The sequence below is a fragment of the Peromyscus californicus genome, unplaced genomic scaffold, assembly GCF_007827085.1.
Source record: "Peromyscus californicus insignis strain IS unplaced genomic scaffold, ASM782708v3 Scaffold_24__1_contigs__length_46423439, whole genome shotgun sequence".
NCBI lineage: Eukaryota > Metazoa > Chordata > Mammalia > Rodentia > Cricetidae > Peromyscus > Peromyscus californicus.
This window is the reverse complement of record NW_026294535.1, coordinates 4,982,110-5,000,019: the sequence shown is the minus strand read 5'-3', so window position 1 is coordinate 5,000,019 and position 17,910 is coordinate 4,982,110. Positions and strand designations below refer to the sequence as shown.

General features: G+C 47.1%; 1 protein-coding gene across 5 annotated transcripts in view; it reads left to right on the top strand.

Annotated features, from left to right (window-relative positions):
• The window catches only part of Txnrd1 (thioredoxin reductase 1), a 90,874-nt gene extending 73,423 nt beyond the window's left edge, over window positions 1-17,451 (top strand). For all 5 annotated transcript variants that reach the window (XM_052752998.1, XM_052752997.1, XM_052752996.1 and 2 more), the window contains exons 7-14: window positions 1,628-1,853; window positions 4,686-4,778; window positions 5,268-5,344; window positions 5,711-5,867; window positions 5,956-6,063; window positions 6,663-6,758; window positions 9,174-9,308; window positions 15,704-17,451. In XM_052752998.1, coding sequence (XP_052608958.1) covers window positions 1,628-1,853; window positions 4,686-4,778; window positions 5,268-5,344; window positions 5,711-5,867; window positions 5,956-6,063; window positions 6,663-6,758; window positions 9,174-9,308; window positions 15,704-15,766 — 955 coding nt within the window. In that variant the 3' untranslated portion in view covers window positions 15,767-17,451. The remainder of the gene's footprint in view (window positions 1-1,627; window positions 1,854-4,685; window positions 4,779-5,267; window positions 5,345-5,710; window positions 5,868-5,955; window positions 6,064-6,662; window positions 6,759-9,173; window positions 9,309-15,703) is intronic.
• Window positions 17,452-17,910: the final 459 nt, after the last annotated feature.

Here is a 17,910-nt window from a genome sequence, read left to right as displayed (position 1 = left end):
TTTAACTGCCCTACGTGCGGTTTCCTTCTTTTAGAAGTAGGAGTCCCTTGTACCTCGTGCCGGGGCAGCTCTGATGCTTCTGTACCTACTCCCTGGAAGGTGTGGTCTGCTGTGCTTAGTCTGGGCCCTTGTGACAGACACAGTGACTAACGGGGGGCTCTAAGGACAAACCTCACAGTTGTGGAGGTTTGGAAAGTAAGCCCAAGGCACTGGCAGAGACTCCCGACCGAATTCCCAGTTCATAGATGGCACCCTCCTACGGTGTCCTTGTGTGGTGGAAAGAATGAAGGCCTCTCTGTGGGGTTCTTTATAGGCTCCTGTCCGTTCATGAGAGCCGGACCTATATGACCTAACCATCTATTGAAAATCCTTTGACACAGGCACATTTGGGAAGAATTTAGCAGGAGTTTTGATGTTTGGGCTCACAGACGTTCAGACTCGTTTCCCATTTTTATCTTACTAGAATTAGGGTTTCACTGTGTTTCTGGGCTGATCTTGAATTCCTGGGCTCCAATGGTCTTCCTGCCTCAGCATCCTGAGAAGCTGAGACTACAGGCATGTGCCACTGTGGCCGACAGCTCAGCATTTTGGTAGTGATGGGCTGGAAATTGGTTAAGGTAGGGGGCACTGTGTAGCCCAGACAAGCCTCAAACTCAGTATGTAGCTGAGGACAACCCTGAATCCATGATCCTCCTGCTTCGACCCCCCGACCCAGTGCTGGGGTTACAATCATGTACCCCCTTACCCAGCTAGCCTCATGGAATTTTGGTTTTCTTTCTCTCTCTCTCTCTCTCTCTTTTCTTAGTTTGTTTTCTGAGACAGGGTCTCTATATAGATCAGGCTGGCCTCAAATTCAAAGATCCTCTTGCCTCTGCCTCCTAAGGGCTGGGATTAAAGGCGTGCACTATCACGCCCCTGGTTTATTTTAAGATTTTTTTTAAACCTCATTTTCTTACCATGATTTTATGATCTCCCTCTCTCCCTCCTTCCCTCTGTTAGTTTGTTTGTCCATCCGTCCCCCCAGGACAGGGTTTCTTTGTGTAGCTCTGGCTGTCCTGGATCTCACTATGTAGATCAGGCTGGACTTCAACTCACAGAGATCCACCTGCTTCTGCCTCCTGAGTGCTGGGATTAAAGGCGTGTGCCACCACTGCCCGGCTGATTTTACGATCTCTTATCTGTGGTGCATTTCTAACTCAACTACAAAATTTTTGTTGAGTTAAAATTGTATTACTTTTTATATTACCAAAAGATTTTCAAAGTTTTCTTCCCATTCTTGATACTGGGTGTTCCAGGTTAAAAAGTAAAACCCACCCAGGAATGAAACTGTGGTAGATCAGTGGTTTGGTTTTGCACATGAGTAATGTTTTCTGGAGGGCACAAAATGGCTGTGGGATCTCCTAGCAGAAGTTACACCATTGGCTGTATTTTGCCACTAGCATATTTGAAAACTGGCCGGGTATTTCCAACAGAGTAGTATAAAGACCTTTAGACTTTTCTCACATTATATGTATAGTGTCTTACCAGATGTTTATAATATTAAGTTCTAAATTCTTAGGAAAGTGGAAAATACTGCATCATTACCCATATGTGAACATTTCCCTCTCCTTTTGCTCCTCTTTTCCAGTGATGATCTTTTCTCCTTGCCTTACTGCCCGGGTAAGACCCTAGTGGTTGGAGCGTCCTATGTTGCTTTGGAGTGTGCAGGATTTCTCGCTGGTATCGGCTTGGATGTCACTGTAATGGTGCGGTCCATTCTCCTTAGAGGATTTGACCAGGACATGGCCAACAAAATCGGCGAACACATGGAAGAACATGGCATCAAGTTTATAAGGCAGTTTGTTCCAATTAAAGTAAGTGGGTTTTCTGTGGGTCGTTGGTTTTGTAGTCACAGGAAAGGATAAAGGCGGGACTGGGGTGGAAGCAGTCCTGTGAGCATTACAAACCATTAGGAGTGCTGTGTGGATGCTGAGCGTGTGCTTGACTGCTGCCTCGATACCACGCTCTTTACACACCAGTAATCCTGTTTACATCACTAGAGCTCTGTGCGTGCACACACCTACACACTAGACACTGTTTACATCACTAGAGCTCTGTGTGTGCACACCTACACACTATTCACTGTTGGCATCACTAGAGCTCTGTGTGTGCACACACCTACACACTAGACACTATTTGCATCACTAGAGCTCTGTGCATGCACACCTACACACTATTCACTGTTGGCATCACTAGAGCTCTGTGTGTGCACACCTACACACTATTCACTGTTGGCATCACTAGAGCTCTGTGTGTGCACACCTACACACTATTCACTGTTGGCATCACTAGAGCTCTGTGTGTGCACACCTACACACTATTCACTGTTTGTGTCACTGGAGCTCTGTGTGTGCACACCTACACACTATTCACTGTTGGCATCACTAGAGCTCTGTGTGTGCACACCTACACACTATTCACTGTTGGCATCACTAGAGCTCTGTGTGTGCACACCTACATACTATACACTGTTTGCATCACTAGAGCTCTGTGTGTACACACCTACACACTAGACACTGTTTGCATCACTAGAGCTCTGTGTGTGTACACACCTACACACTATTCACTGTTGGCATCACTAGAGCTCTGTGTGTGCACACCTACACACTATTCACTGTTGGCATCACTAGAGCTCTGTGTGTGCACACCTACACACTATTCACTGTGTCACTGGAGCTCTGTGTGCACACCTACACACTATTCACTGTTGGCATCACTAGAGCTCTGTGTGTGCACACCTACACACTAGACACTGTTTGTGTCACTAGAGCTCTGTGTGCACACCTACACACTATTCACTGTTGGCATCACTAGAGCTCTGTGTGTGCACACCTACACACTAGACACTGTTTGTGTCACTAGAGCTCTGTGTGTGCACACACCTACACTCTAGATACTGTTTGCATCACTAGAGCTCTGTTTGTGCACACCTACACACTAGACACTGTTTGCATCACTAGAGCTCTGTGTGTGCACACACATACACCCTGTTCACTGTTTGCATCACTAGAGCTCTCTGTGTGCACACACATACTCACTAGACCAAGGTGGTCCCTGGGCCGAGTCCTCCCATTCCGTTTCATCTCTGCTTCAGAGGTTCTGGAATACACCACGTTATGTCTCTGACTTCGTTACCATTACCGTAGAAGAGTGATAGAACTGGGTTGGGACGGAGCTCAGTGGTTGAGCGTGTGCCTGGTAAGCAGTAGGCTCTGGGTTCAGTCTATATTAATGCACATGTACACATGCTACAAGGTCCAATCCACCACTTAGCATCTCAAACTGGCAGTTTCTTCCAAGCAAAGGGGCTTGGTTTGTAAAGGTTAAAATGCTAGGTGGGTTGTTTTCTCTCAGTGAATTGACTTTGTATGACTGAATCTCAGTGTTGACATGATACACGTTTTGAAACCAAACTCACTTGTCAAAAATCTGTCAGGTTGTTATCGTACGACTTAGGGGGAATTACTTAACCTCCCCAAGCTTAGTTTCTTCTGTCAACTGAGAAGAGTGGCAGCATCTCCATATTGCCTGAGAGGGTGGTACTAGCTAATGTGTCTAAGGAGCTAAGGACAAAGCACAATGTGACTTAGAGTAAGTCCAAAGTTCCTGTCCAACCCACTGTGAGAGCTGAGCTTTGGGTTTCCTGGGAGTTACCAGTACGGCATGCTTCTTCTCTGCATTTCTCAACCTGTGGGTCATGACCCCTTTGGGGGGGTGTCAAATGACCTTTTGACAGGGGTCACCTAAGACCACTGAAAACAGATATTTGCATTACAATTCTTAACAGTAGCAAAATTACAGTTAAGAATTGGCAACAAAAATAGTGTTATGGTTGGGGGTCACCACAACATGAGGAATTGTACTAAAGGGTCTCAGCATTAAGAAGGTTGAGAACCACTGATCTAGCTGGCTTTAGGGAACAGGTGTTGCCCTTATATTTTCATTAGAGCTGTGATTAGGAGACAACTGTGTGTTGTACTGTGGGAAGTGTTTGCTTTTCTGAAATGTAGCATCTTCCTGAAAGTGTCCATGTTCAAGAGGTCGAGAACCCTTTGGAGAGCTGGTGGACCGTCCAGTGGTGTCTGATGCTCTTAGCCTCTCAGGAGGTTGGCAGACACGTCTATGCACAGCAGGCTGGGGATGTTCATTCTCCTGCTAATGCAGGAGGCTTCTCACTCCTTCCTTGTATCCATAGCAACTGCTGGACTTCTTAAACATGTCTTTTCCACTGTGATTTTTAGTGCTTTCTAACTGTCATTTAAATCCTTCCATACATCACTGTTTTTTGTCAATGAAAACTGAACATTGGTAGCCAAGAGGGATGCTCTCGAATGATGGCGGTGGCTCTCAGATTGATTATTAACCTGGAGACAGCAGTAGATGATGGTCCATCTTAGGGACTGCCCTGTGCCTTCTCTGCTTTCTTCTTCTCTCCCAATTTTCTCTGCATTTCTCTGTTTAAGAATATTTGAGAAAAGGCCTGTAAGTAGACCGTGTGAGTTGCTTATCCTGATGTTGCCATGTGAGGGAGATGGATATAAGAACCCTGGCAGGGCTGAGTTCGTGGTCACTGGGGACGAAGCAGATGAAAGCTGTTCCCCTTGTCCATGTCTCTATCTAAGAGCAAACCTTGATGATTTTTATAGGTTGAACAAATTGAAGCAGGGACACCAGGCCGACTCAGGGTGACTGCTCAGTCCACCACCAGCGAAGAGACCATTGAAGACGAATTTAACACAGTAAGGCATGGGCCCAGGTCAGGCGGCGTCCTTACTGGGTGTCTGTTATGTACTTCAAATGACTCTCCTCTTTCTAAAATGCCCCATCTTTGCCCATTCTGAGACATCTCAGTTACTGATATTGGAATCATTGGGGCACAAGGATGTGCCCTCTGTAACTCAGTAGGCTGTGTGCCACGTGGCCACAGACAGACAGGAGTTGTTCATGAGTAGACTTTCTCTGTCCGTGGTCTTCCCATTTGTCTCCCCAGACTGTCACTTAGGAAATAATTGACCACGGACTGAGCTCCTCATTTTGACTTTGTCTAGCTTAAATAAGACAGCAGCTCCTTTTCTTTTAAGGAATGCCAAGGGATGTTCAAAAGACTTTAAAAAGTAAAAGATTTTAATATACTTACACTCTTGAATTTTGTTAATGAAATATGTTTTCTGGGTCTGGAGTTAAGTGGTTTATGCAGCATCTCTGTTAACAGTTTGTTATTTTTTCAGGTGTTGCTGGCAGTAGGAAGAGATTCTTGTACAAGAACCATTGGCTTAGAGACAGTGGGCGTGAAGATAAATGAAAAGTAAGGAGGCGACATGGCGCAGTTACTTCTGCTTCACTCTGCCTTGGCTTTTTAACGCTAACATCCCCGAGTACTGAGCATTACTTTAGCATTGAAAGCTCTTCTTTCAGCCCTGTCAAATCAGTGGGTGGGAGTGGGGCTGGTCTTAGTTAGGACTCCATTCTTAGCCACTGTGTTAAAGGGTTTTTTTGATTTGTTTTTAAAAATACTTTTCCTAGTTGATTTTTAAAGCAGTGGCCAGGATTTTCCCTGAGCGCTCTGATTCCTGTGCACGGTTTTGTTTTTAGCTATTAGAGCGGGTTCTTCTGGGGAGGAAGAGGGCGTAGTCTTAACAGCTTCACTAATGGTGGCCGTTGATGGTTGCAGGACTGGAAAGATACCTGTCACGGATGAAGAGCAGACCAACGTGCCTTACATCTATGCCATTGGTGACATTCTGGAGGGGAAGCTGGAGCTGACGCCCGTGGCCATCCAGGCAGGGAGATTGCTGGCTCAGAGGCTGTACGGGGGCTCCACTGTCAAGGTGAGCTTTGTGCTGTCACCCACAGAGACCGTGGTTCCTGTCATCATTTTGTCTCTCCTAATTCTTTTTTTTTCTCCATTTGAAACAGTGTGACTATGAAAAAGTTCCCACAACTGTGTTTACTCCTTTGGAGTATGGCTGTTGTGGCCTGTCTGAAGAAAAAGCTATTGAGAAATTTGGGGAAGAAAATATTGAAGTGAGTTCTCCTTTTCCTTCTTTTCGTGTTATTTTTTTAATTTATTTTTTAAAGGTCAATTTATTTTTGTTCCGTGTGTATGGGTGTTTTGCCTGCATGTGTCTCTGTACCACATGTATACCTTGGAGGCCTTTGGAATGAGAGTTAGACATGGTTGTGAACTGCCAGGTAGATGGCGGGGAATTGAGCCCTGGTCCTCTGGAAGACTGCCAGTGCCACTCATACTACTGAGCGTTGTCCATTTCTGTAATTATTATTTGAGGCTAGACTGTATCAAAAAGAATTTAGGAGCTAAATAATGTAAGAATGTGTCTGTGCAAGCATTAGAGCGTGAGTTCAAGTCTCCACTACTCATATAAACCCAACATTGGGGGGCGGGGGCTGGAGGGTAGACCATGATGAATGCTGGTTCTTTGCTGGCTGCTAGCCTCCCAAACAATGGTGTGCTCCAGGGTCACGTTGCCTTTTGACCAAGTCACATTTACTTATGAACTGTATTGTTCATAAAATAACCGCTAATTATTGAAGCAGCTGCACACCCACGGCTTGACGATGGCCTGCTGAGGGTAACGGTCCACACTGCGCTTGTCTCTTCCCAGGTTTACCACAGCTTCTTTTGGCCATTGGAGTGGACGGTCCCATCCCGAGACAACAACAAATGTTATGCAAAAATAATCTGTAATCTTAAAGACAACGTAAGTGCGGTAATACAGTTTTGATACAGTTTTCACCGTGAGATGTGGGTGCCATTGGCACTCCCCCCGGGTGGAGTCCCTGGGCACCGTTTGAGGCAGGGTCTCGGCTCTTGTCCTTGCTGTCCACTCTGTTTCCTGGTACAGGCCCCTCTGCAGGCGGTCAGAGCACACTCGAGTGAAGGAAGTCGCGGGACACTTGGGACTTTTCTATGATGAATGAAGAGCAGTGAAGTCCTCTGCTCCCTAAAAGAATGAACAACCCCTTTAACCCTCACCCCAAAGAAAACCCCAAGCCCCAGGCGGGCGGCCACTTTGATCCTCAGTGGCTGGCACGGTAGAGAGCCCATTGGGAGGGCCCTCGCTCAGCTGGGTTCCTGGGTTCCTGATGGAGCTTTAAACACACTGCTACAGTGGTGACTTAGCCTCAGGCCAACTCCACCTCAAGTAGTTACTCCAGACCCACAGTGTGAGATACATTCGTGTGTTTCAAGCTCTTTGACCATTACCACACAGTAAGAATTATATTTTATATTATATCTCAGAACACATGCTCTCTTTAAATAGTGCATCAGAAACTGAATTTTTTCGACGTAGCCAGCACGTGACCTTAAAAAATTCCTTCAGGAAAAATATGAAGAAAGCCAAAACCTTATGCTGAATACCTAAGGAGCTTGTTTAGATTATTAAAAAATTAATCTAAGGATATGCCTGTAATGAAGATGCATATTTTGTTTAAAAACTACTGTTTTAAGTGAGAGAGTTACAGATTTTTTTTTTTCAGAATCCAGAGTTTCAGGACATTGCTTTGGACACAAACCTCATCATTGAGGCAGTGTTTAGTAAATGAATACAGTAGAGTAACTTACTCCTAATGAACTATGCCATTGGCTTAAGGAACAATTACATGTCACTTTCTCTGTCTCTTTGGACATAAGTTGTTAAAACATACTGTATCTTAGTGTCACCTGACTTCACAATGACTGAGTGTCCTAGGTTTTATGTGTGAAACATTTAAAACTCACGCACAAAGTGCTCACTGTGCAGGCCAGTGAGCCCCAGCGTTTTGCTGTAAGAGCTCAGCACCGTTCATGAAGTCCGCAGCAGCTCCACTTCCGGATGCTCGCGCACCTCAGGATCTGTGTTCACGTGTGCTGATTGGTCAGCACATCCGTGAATACTGATAAGTCTTACCTGGTCCTTCTGCCTTTTCTGTGCATGAGGAAACAGTCCAGTCATTTACCTAGCTAATGGCAGAGTTCTTAGATTCCAGCCTGTGTAGCAGCCATGCCAGTGACCATCACTTCCTGCTGGCGTACTTTTGTTTTATTCCTTCACACGTCTTCTGAAGTGGGTGGGAGTCTCTTGAGACTGTTCATAGTTTTTGTTTGTTTGCTGTGTGTCTACACATATATACACATTACACAGTGCTTTGTGATTTAATTAAGAGTCCTCCTCAGTAAACGGAGCCTGGTCCTTCTACTTCTGTTCGGTTTTGAAGGGACAGGAGATGTGGCTCCATGGTGGAGTGCTTGTTTAGTATGCCTGCAGCTCTGGGTTCAATCCCTGACGCTGCAAACAAAACCCTGATTATATTTTTATGTTTTCCTGCATAAGGACATGCAAACCTGGTCTATTTTAAATGCCTTTAAGGTGACAGCACATGGGTGCCCCTTCTCCACACCCCAAGCCTCTGGTTCTCTGATGTAGGATATGTCAGGAGACCTGCAGCAGAGGGACCTTGGCTGTTTCTAATGAAGCTTCTGCACGTTAGTGTGCGGCCGGTGGCCTGTGTTGCCTGTCTGTCTTGAGCAGAGTGGACTGGTCTAGTCCATGAGCTCTGAAAAGGCACCAGCTAAACAGTGGTCTGCACAACAGTTCTGTTCTTGGCAGAGATAATCTGGCTTTGAGATTTAGATTTTCTCCCAAATAAAAAATGCTCACACAGGTATTTCAGAGTTTGCAGGTATTTCCCTTTTGTGCGCCTATGGAAGGGTATGGACAATATCGGAGTTGCTTTTTCTATGCCAGAATGTTAGCTGAAGGATCTTGAAACTTGAGTGACTTCCATCATCACCAATCAGTTGTCAGACACGGAGACAACCAGATAGAGGGCTTGGGGCATTGCCCTCTGCTCGAGCTTTCTGGAGTGGTTGTGTGGCCCGGGAGCTGCAGACTGTGCTTTTCCAGTTCTCTGTTGCACTCAGATTTTGGTGTTTTCCTCCTGCTTAATGTGAGCTCATGTTCTCTCTTGTCCGTGTCGAAGTCATCACCCTCCACGGCACACAGTCGGGCTTTAACAGTGCAAGGCAGCCATTTCTGTGAGGGGCTTCTTAGAACTTTGTGGGGAGGTACCCCAGGCTGTGAGGAGAGAAGGGAGAAACCGACTTACCTGTATCACTTTATTTTGCATCTTAGGAGCGTGTCGTGGGCTTTCATGTACTGGGTCCGAATGCTGGAGAAGTGACGCAGGGCTTCGCGGCTGCACTCAAGTGTGGAATGACCAAGCAGCAGCTAGACAGCACTATTGGTATCCACCCTGTCTGCGCGGAGGTGAGTCACATGCACTTTCCACCTCTGTTAAAAAATGCCCGCATTTGCCACTCAGAGTGGCAGGCCTCGGACTCGCTGGCATTCTTCCAGCATTTCAGCTGCTTCTGTACCTGATCATGTGGCAGTGATTGATAATGCCTCCACAGAGGCTTGCCTTCTAGACTGGGCTCCCCTTTTTTCATATTTCCCACTGCTGTATAGACTAGAGACTTCTGCCTTGCAGATAGATAGAAGAGTGTTGAGAATGCCTAGAGAAACTGGCCTTAAAGCTTTAATTTATCCATGATCAGGGCAGCACACACCTTTAATTACAGTATTTGGGACCCCAAGGCAGTCAGATCTGTGTGGGTTGAAGGCTAGCTTGGTCTACATAGCAAGCTCCAGGCTAGCCAGGGCTACATAGTGAGACCCTGTATCAAAGGAAGGAAAAAACAATAACAACTTTTATTCCTGTATGTCCTGAAGTATTTCCATGGTGATGATTTATCCTCTATGTTAGTTGTCTGGGAAAGTCTCAAAGCTAAAGATGGTGTCTGCTTCTGAGCTTGTGGGTATCCGAGGTTGATACTGGGATGTGGTGCTTTTAAGACACTGAGCAGATGTCAGTGAAACTGGAGACTGCCTGGTGCGGGCCTCTGGGTGTCAGTGTTGGCTCACGTCTAGCTCTCCAGGCTAGCACACTGTTACTATGCAGGGATCATAAGCCGAGGGTGCCGTGGAAGAACTCAGTGGTTTAGTGGGGGCTGATAATGGCAGTTTTATAGCCATATGTTGTGCTGTGTGTCCTCGCAGGAGGTGTGTGTGTGCGCGTTCTTACTGGATCATATTCTGCAGCTCATAACTGGCTGGTTTCCGTTTCCAGTTGTGCTCGTGAATGCTTTGTTGAAATGTTGAAATGTCAGCTTTGAGAAGACAGAAAGGGAGGGGCTGAGGAAATGGCTCAGTGGGTAAAGTGCGCTCTGGTGTGGTGGCATGCCTCCATGACCCCAGTACGGAGGTGGGGTGGGGTTGTCAGAGGGTCAGGGAATGGAGACAGGTGGATCCTGGAAGCAGGTTCAGTGAAAGACTGTGTAAAAATAAAAGGTGGAAAGCAACAGAAGACACCTGAAGTTGAGTGTGCATGCACACACACTCGTGCACACACACACACACACACACACACACACACACACACTACACACAGAAGGCTTGGATGTGACTTGGTAGAGTGCTTGCCTCAGCATGCATATGGCCCTTGGTTCAGTCCCAGCACTTAACTGGTCATGGCAGCATACCCCTATGATCCTAGTACTTAACTGGACGTGGCAGCATACCCCTATGATCCTAGTACTTAACTGGTCGTGGCAGCATACCCCTGTGATCCTAGTACTTAACTGGTCGTGGCAGCATACCCCTGTGATCCTAGTACTTAACTGGAAGCAGGAGACTCAGAAGTTCAAAGTCATTCTCAGCTACGAAGTGAATTTGTGCACAGAATAGGCTGTTGTTGGGTTTGGTTTGATTTTTTACTCTTTTGGTGCTTTGTTCTTTTAGGGGTCCCGCCACCCAGCTCCCAAATAAATACACACAGAGGCTTATTCTCTCATATAAATGCCTGGCCTTAGCTTAGCTTGTTTCTTGCCAACTTTTCTTAAATTATCCCGTCTACCTTTTGCCTCTGGGCTTTTTCCTTTTCTTACTTCTCTCTATCTTACTTTCACTCTTACTCTGTGGCTGGCTGGGTAGCTGGGTGGTTGGCCCCTGGCCCCTGGTGTCCTCTCTTCTTTTCTTGCTCCTTGATCTTTCTTGCTTCTAGATCTCTCTTCCCAGATTTCTCCTTCTATTTATTCTCTCTGCCTGCCAGCCCCACCTATCCTTTCTCCTGCCTTGCTATTGGCCGTTCAGCTCTTTATTAGACCATCAGGTGTTTTAGACAGGCACAGCAACACAGCTTCACAGATGCAACATGAAAGAATGCAGCACATCTTTGCATCATTAAACAAATGTTCCACGGCATAAACAAATGTAACACATTTTAAAATAATATTCTACAGCAATAGGCTGAAGACCCATCTTTAAAACAAACAAAAGCGCAGACGGGGGTGGGGAGACACTGAGCTTCTGTTTGCTCTGCCTCTCCGTCATTGGGAATGGGGTCCTCCTCCAGACTGACCGGAAACTAAACTGCTAACCTGTTTCTCCGAACAGGCACAGCAGAGAGGTGAAGCATGAGTCATGGAAGCTGCTGTTTGTCATTCACAAAAACAAAAACCTAGTCTGCAAAAATCATAAAGACTTCAGAGTCTAGACTAATTTTATTTATTTGTTTGTTTGTTTGGTTGGTTGGTTGATTTTTCAGGACAAGGTTTCTCTGTGTAGTCCTGGCTATCCTGGAACTCACTCTGTAGACCAGGCTGGCTTCAAACTCAGATATCCTCCTGCCTCCGCCTCCTGAGTAGGATCGAAGGCATGTACCACTACCACCCGGTTTTGGTTAATACTCTTTGGCCATATCTTTTATTCAGGGCAGTGACAGACTGCTTGCATGGGGAAGATGCTGGTGAATTTTGGTTCTTAAGAGCATGTTAACAGCACCAGGAGCAGGCTTATGTGGGAACACAGAAATCAGGCTGGCGAGATGACCTGGCAGTTAACAGTTTAGACCCTTTTGAAAAGAGCCTGAGTTTGTCCCCAGCACCCACGTCAGGGGCTTCACAACCACCAGTGACTTCACTCCAGGGGACCTTAGGACACCTGCACACACTTGGCATTTGCTCACATATACACATAGACAATTTTTAGGTGATAAAAATAAATAAATCATAAAAATCTTTTTTAAAAAAGAAAACAACAGAAATCTATCCCCACTATTCTAGCCGTGCCTCCTCCATCTCCACCAGCCTGCTTCCATTACACTGTGGGAGGTGAACTGAGGAGAACAGGACTGTTAAGGGAGAGGGGAGGGGAGGGGACCGTGGAAGTGTGGAGACACTGACCAAGACCCCCCACTGCCTGCACGAGGGCCTGCTGTGTGCTGGGCACCATGCTCTCCTGGGTTAGCTTTTCTCTCCCTTTCCTCAGGAAGTTGAGGGCAGCATCTCCTGATGACAGGCAGTGACACTGAGGACAGGTCACAGGACTTGGCCCACGGTTGCCCAGCCTGAGCTGTGATCTCAGTCAGCAGCGGCTTCTCAGCGAAGTCTGGCACATCTCTGCTCTTCAGCTTGGCTCGCAGCCAAGTGTGCTAAAGTGGGAACGTGTCCAGTGTGGCCCCGACAGCAAGGCTGTGGCAAAGCGTGGATGTACATTTGACACTGTACCAGCTGACCAGGCGACTCTTCTCCCTGGGTCCTTCCCACCCAGAGGGAACAGCTTGACTGGAAGTTTTTGTTGTCTTGTCAACCTTGCCCGTGAACTCCACTTGATGAGAAATTAGAATTTTGGCAAATCCAAGGCTTTCTTTCCCGACTGCAGAAATCTTTTCCCGGGGAAGGGGCTTGATCTAGAAGTGAAGTTTGACTCTCAAGGGGTGCTTCTCTGCTGAAGGCTGAGCTGACTCAGGTGGCTGGGAGGCAGGGTCCAGACACTTACTGTCTGGAGTGGTCCCTGGGATGGTTGCTGCTGGCCTGTGACAGAAAGGGCTAGAAATGAAGAGAAGGGTCAGAAACGTGAGCCATTTGACAGTTTAAATGCCCTAGTTGACATGCCTTTTAAAGTTTCATTTTCCTAATGCGTTTTGTTGAATTTCACAAATGTCAGCCCATAGACACAGAAATCATGGTAAATTAGAAACCAGTCCTGAGTTACCGTGAAGTGTTCTGAAATGGCCATGGCACCCGAGCCATTGGTAGCCTTGCAGCGAACACTCAATGTTACTCTGCCTGCTGCCACGTGAAGGAACCCAGGAGAAGACAGCAGTTTTCACTGTTTACCTCAGAGGAGTCGTTACTGCAGACACAGAAGATTCTCCAGTTGACACTCCATCTTTAGGCGATACAATTTCCTTCTGGAATTTCTGTAGGAAACGGTTCTTGTTCTGACTGGAGGTCTTGGAGAAGCCCCAGGGCCTGGAGTGTCAGCCATGCTCGAGTGATTCCAGCTAAGCGACTTCACTTGTGGGGGGAAAGCTAACACAGAAAGCTTCCAGAAAACTCCCTTAAAGTGTCTAATGTCTTAAGTGAGGCTGGCTGCAGCAGCACAGGCTACGTCAGGAGAGAAGGAAAGGGGAATTCCGAGCCGAGCCCAGCTTAAGCCACACAGTGAGACCTTGTGTCCAGAAAACAAAATAACCAAGCCCATCTTAAAATGCATCAAAAATTGTTGTTTGTTTTTAACGTTCAGTACATTCCCGTTCTAAAGAGAGGGTGGGAACTGGGGGCCCAGCTAAACCCAGGCAAGACCCCAGTGTCCCGGTGGAAGTGTCCGAGCACTTCCTCTAGTGTCCTGTGTGCTGCCCTCCGCGGTCACTTTTCACAGACAAGTATTTTTCAAAAGTTCTAAAGCAGTGGTACAAGAGTTGACATCTCTGGAAAATCGACCCTCCCATCTTCCCATGGGTCTGTTGTCAGTGGCGGCTGGCTTCCTCGTCAGTAGCATTCCGCCAGTACAGGAAAAGAAGTAACAGCTCTTTTTGTTAAATGCTCCCACTCCTCGATGGGTTAGTTCTTTTCCAAACCTCTTTCTGAATCTTTCTACACCCCAAGAAACGAAATGTAAGCTTGCAGGTGTCAGGAGCCAGGAGTTTGTTTAAATATACTCTCTGCTCATTGCTTGTCTCCCGTCGTAAAGACTGGGAAGAGCTCTTCTGATGGTGTCTTAAATTGTACACAATACTGTTATCCTCACAGCTATTTTCATTATCACACATTGTCCCCATCCGTAACGCGCAGTTTTTGAACAAAGGAATTGCGTTCCTTTTCAGAAACAGTTGGGCTGGCTCACAGTGTGTCAGCGTGGAATGTAAGGGTGCTAATGAGCCTCTCACAATTCAGTGTGAATGTACTTTTTTCTGTAGTTACGAAAGGGATGTCTACTTCGGGGACTTTACATCCCTGCTAACAAAGATGAATCCCCTATTATAGTTGCCTGGTTTTGAATTGAATTTTCATATTTTAGGAATTGGCCTGGAAGTACTCAAGTCTGAATTTTTACATTGCTGCTGGTTTATAGGAAAAGGCCATGCCTCCCTCGAAGGTTAAGCCAGAGCAAAGGCCTCCTCGGGATTAGAAACCCCTTTCTCCGAAGGATCATTGGTTGATCCCAGGTGCTTTGGTCCGTGTGTCAAGATGGCCTTGCTGTCATGCCCTTTTCTTCGTGGATTAGGAGTGGTGGCTTGTAGGTGAATAGTGGTACTCGGAATGCTGCTAGGAAAACCGCCGTGAGCTGGAACTCAGTCTGGACGACTGTGAGGTCCTGTCTCAAATAATGGATAAATACGTAAGTTAGTGTTCTAAGAACCAAGTTTTTGAGAACCAGGGAAGGTATTATTTGGTAGCATGCAGTCTGTGTTTGCTTCCTCGGGTACACTTCCAAATGCCCTGTGGCCTTCAGTTAAGGAGGCTCTGCTCGGCGGGGCAGGTCGAGCCCATTGGCTGGGGTTTAAAGGTCCCTAGGCTGTGCTGACATTGGAAATACTGAAAGGGTAGCAACAGTCTGCCATGTTGTTAGATGTATAACCTTTGTGAATGGCGTCATTAGGGGACGGCCTGGTGACTGAACCCTGAGAACTTCACAGAAGACAAACTTTTGCCCGAGAGGAGCTGGGAGGAATTGAGCAGTGGGTACGCAGTGTTTCTAGTGAAGTGTCAGTGGAGGAGGAGGGTCCAGTTCAGGAGATTGCACATATCCGTGTGCCCACAAGGAGCTGCTCACAGAACAGCACTGGGTACCTGACACCGGGAAGCTAAGGTGGAACTCAGCAGAGCTTCCTGTGCATCACGGTGGGGCTGCCTGTAAGGTGACTGGGGTCTGCAGGATCTCACTGCAACTCTGGGCTGTGACCACAGAGCTACAGAAGAGGACAAGGACGTGGAGCACTGTTGTGGAAACAAGAAGAGGGAAGGGTGGGTGGGGCCGGCCAGAACTGCTGCAGAAGGAGCTTGTTGAGGCCCCTCCAGCTCATCCTTAGGCAGCCTGCGTCCTCTCCAGGGCTTTGATCTGTATGAGCTGGGCTTAGCTCTCTGGTGTGCAAAGCAAGGGTAGTGAGTACTTCCTAACCACTGAACGTTTGCACACGCACAAGACCGCTGCTCATTTTAATGCAGTCCCTCCTGTTATCCTCTGGAGAACTAGAGATGTCCTTGTCACACTCCTTTTGTCCTGGCCATTCTCCCTGACACCTGGGTCATTTCTCTGCATGTGCTGCTGTCCGTGGACTTGTTTGCTCACAGGTTTGAAAATTCTTCTCTTCCCTGCAGATATTCACCACGTTGTCGGTGACTAAGCGTTCTGGTGGAGACATCCTCCAGGCTGGCTGCTGAGGTTAAGCCCCGGTGTGGATGCTGTCGCCAAGACTACAGATCTGCCTTGCTTCCTTGCCCACATCCAGGGGAAGTTCAGGAAGGCTCTTGGGCTCTCGGCATCTATCCAAGATGCTGGCCTGAGGCCACCAGGTCCCTGGGATCTCGTGGGTAGGAGGTGGCAGGTGGAAGGCTGCAGCGTCACACTGGGGTCACCTTAACGGACTCAAACAGACATTCGGCAGTGCATCAGGGAGATGCGTCCATGAAGTCACCAGCCGCAAGCCCAGAGTGGTAGGCAGTGATGGAGCAGCTGTTGGATGGATCTGTTCAGCTCAACCTCCCCTTTAGGTTGTATAATCTTGTTTTCCAGCTGTCTAATGTCAATTCTATTTTCTTTTTTCTCCATGGGGTTAATGATACTAGAGATAGGGAATGTTAGCAATCAGTTTTCGTCTAAAAACGTGTCGTGGCTGGACTGCATAGTCGTGTAGAAGGGGGATGAATTGGCTTATGAAAGCCACAAACGTTTGTCCCGAGACAGTGATCACCCTGTGACTAAATACACTGATCATTTAGTGACCTGTGTAGCACTCACTGTCTCTTTTCATGAGTCTTATGTCCAGAACAAGAAAAACCATGGTCCACTTTTTGCAAGTTTCCCGCTGTGCACGTTGCTGAAGCTGCTTGGGAAGGAGGTGCGGCTTGGCTTGCCCACTTGAATCCATTGCATGGCCATTGCAGGACTGTAGATTGTTGCCAGCCCAGAGGCTGACCAACAGCAAATGTCTTTCTTGATACAGTTTATTGTCTGTTGGTCTGAGTGAGCTGCGATTGTTCACAATGGAAAATGCTTAATTTGCTCTAAACTTCTTGTTTTTGTGAGGTAGATTTAGTTCTAAGCTGCTGTCCCCTGAGAATACATTCAGAGGCCAGTAGCTCTTTCCAGACCTAGCACATAAATCTTCTGAGGTAATTACTTTTGTAAGGAAGCTGTTCATAACATAAGTTATTATTATTATTGAACACAGGTGGATGTGAAGGATTTTCATTGAAAAACCAAATGGTTTTTCCTTTTTCTGTTGAATGAACCCAGTGGAACTCTGGCAGCTTGCTGCTGGTGTTTTTACAGCGTGATTTTAGCTCCTGGGTTACAAGACTGTGAACGCGCAGGCTGAGGACTGTGTTCACACCATCTTCCCACTGTAGCCGCCTGCCCTGGTCCTGTGGCTCCTTGTTTTACCCTCTCCTCTACCCACCTGTCCCTGCAGTACTGAGTGGTGCCACAGAACACTCTGGGCCACCTCAGGGAACATGTGTTTGCCTGGTGTCCAGCCAGCAGCACCTCTGCTGCCCCCCCACAGGGCTCCCTCACGTCCTCACCGTCAGCTTATGTGAAGACAGTAGGAAGAGGAGAAAGGTCAGGGGACCCCAGGAGTCGACTGTTCAGTTTTATTTATTTATTTTTTAATTTTCTCCCAAGTCTGCCAGTCTTTGCGATTAGAACGACAGTGTAGATTAACTGTGCCTAATCATGTTATGATTCTCTTCGTGGAATGGAATGTTCTGCCCCCATGAGAAGGAATAGTTTTCATTGTTTATATTCTGTAATTGCACAATGTACTGTAACTCAAATTCCAATTCCATGTATTTTTGTTACAAATTTTCTGGGGAAAAAATGTGAAACAGTAAAAGGTGTTAATTCGCGTGTGCCTTCTTATTGAGTGGTGGTTCGGGCTTCTTTGACGCTGCAGAGGGCTGAGCAGGCCCATGGCTTTGTGTGTCGCCTCCGTGGTGCTGCTGCCTGGGCAGTATCAGCTGAGGGTTCCCTTACAGGGTGATGGCTCCTCAGTTACCCTTTCCAGTTCCGCCTGGCTGTCCACCCTGGTCTTCCGGAAGCAAAGCCATCCACATCATCAAATCACATTCTGATGTCCCTGTTCTGATGGGCACTGTTCCCAGCCCTGGTGAATGCAGTCTCTGGTTTCCGTTGAGTGGACAGCAGTGACATGTGCCTTGTCCTCTTTCACATGCCCCGTTTGGGTTAGTTCTTAGCAAGTGTCTTCCCAAAACGTATTTGCTTTTCACCGTGAACAGCTGCAGGCTGCCATCAGTGCCTTGCCCTGAGTGCCCCAAGGCACGTGCCAGACACCGGTCGACACACG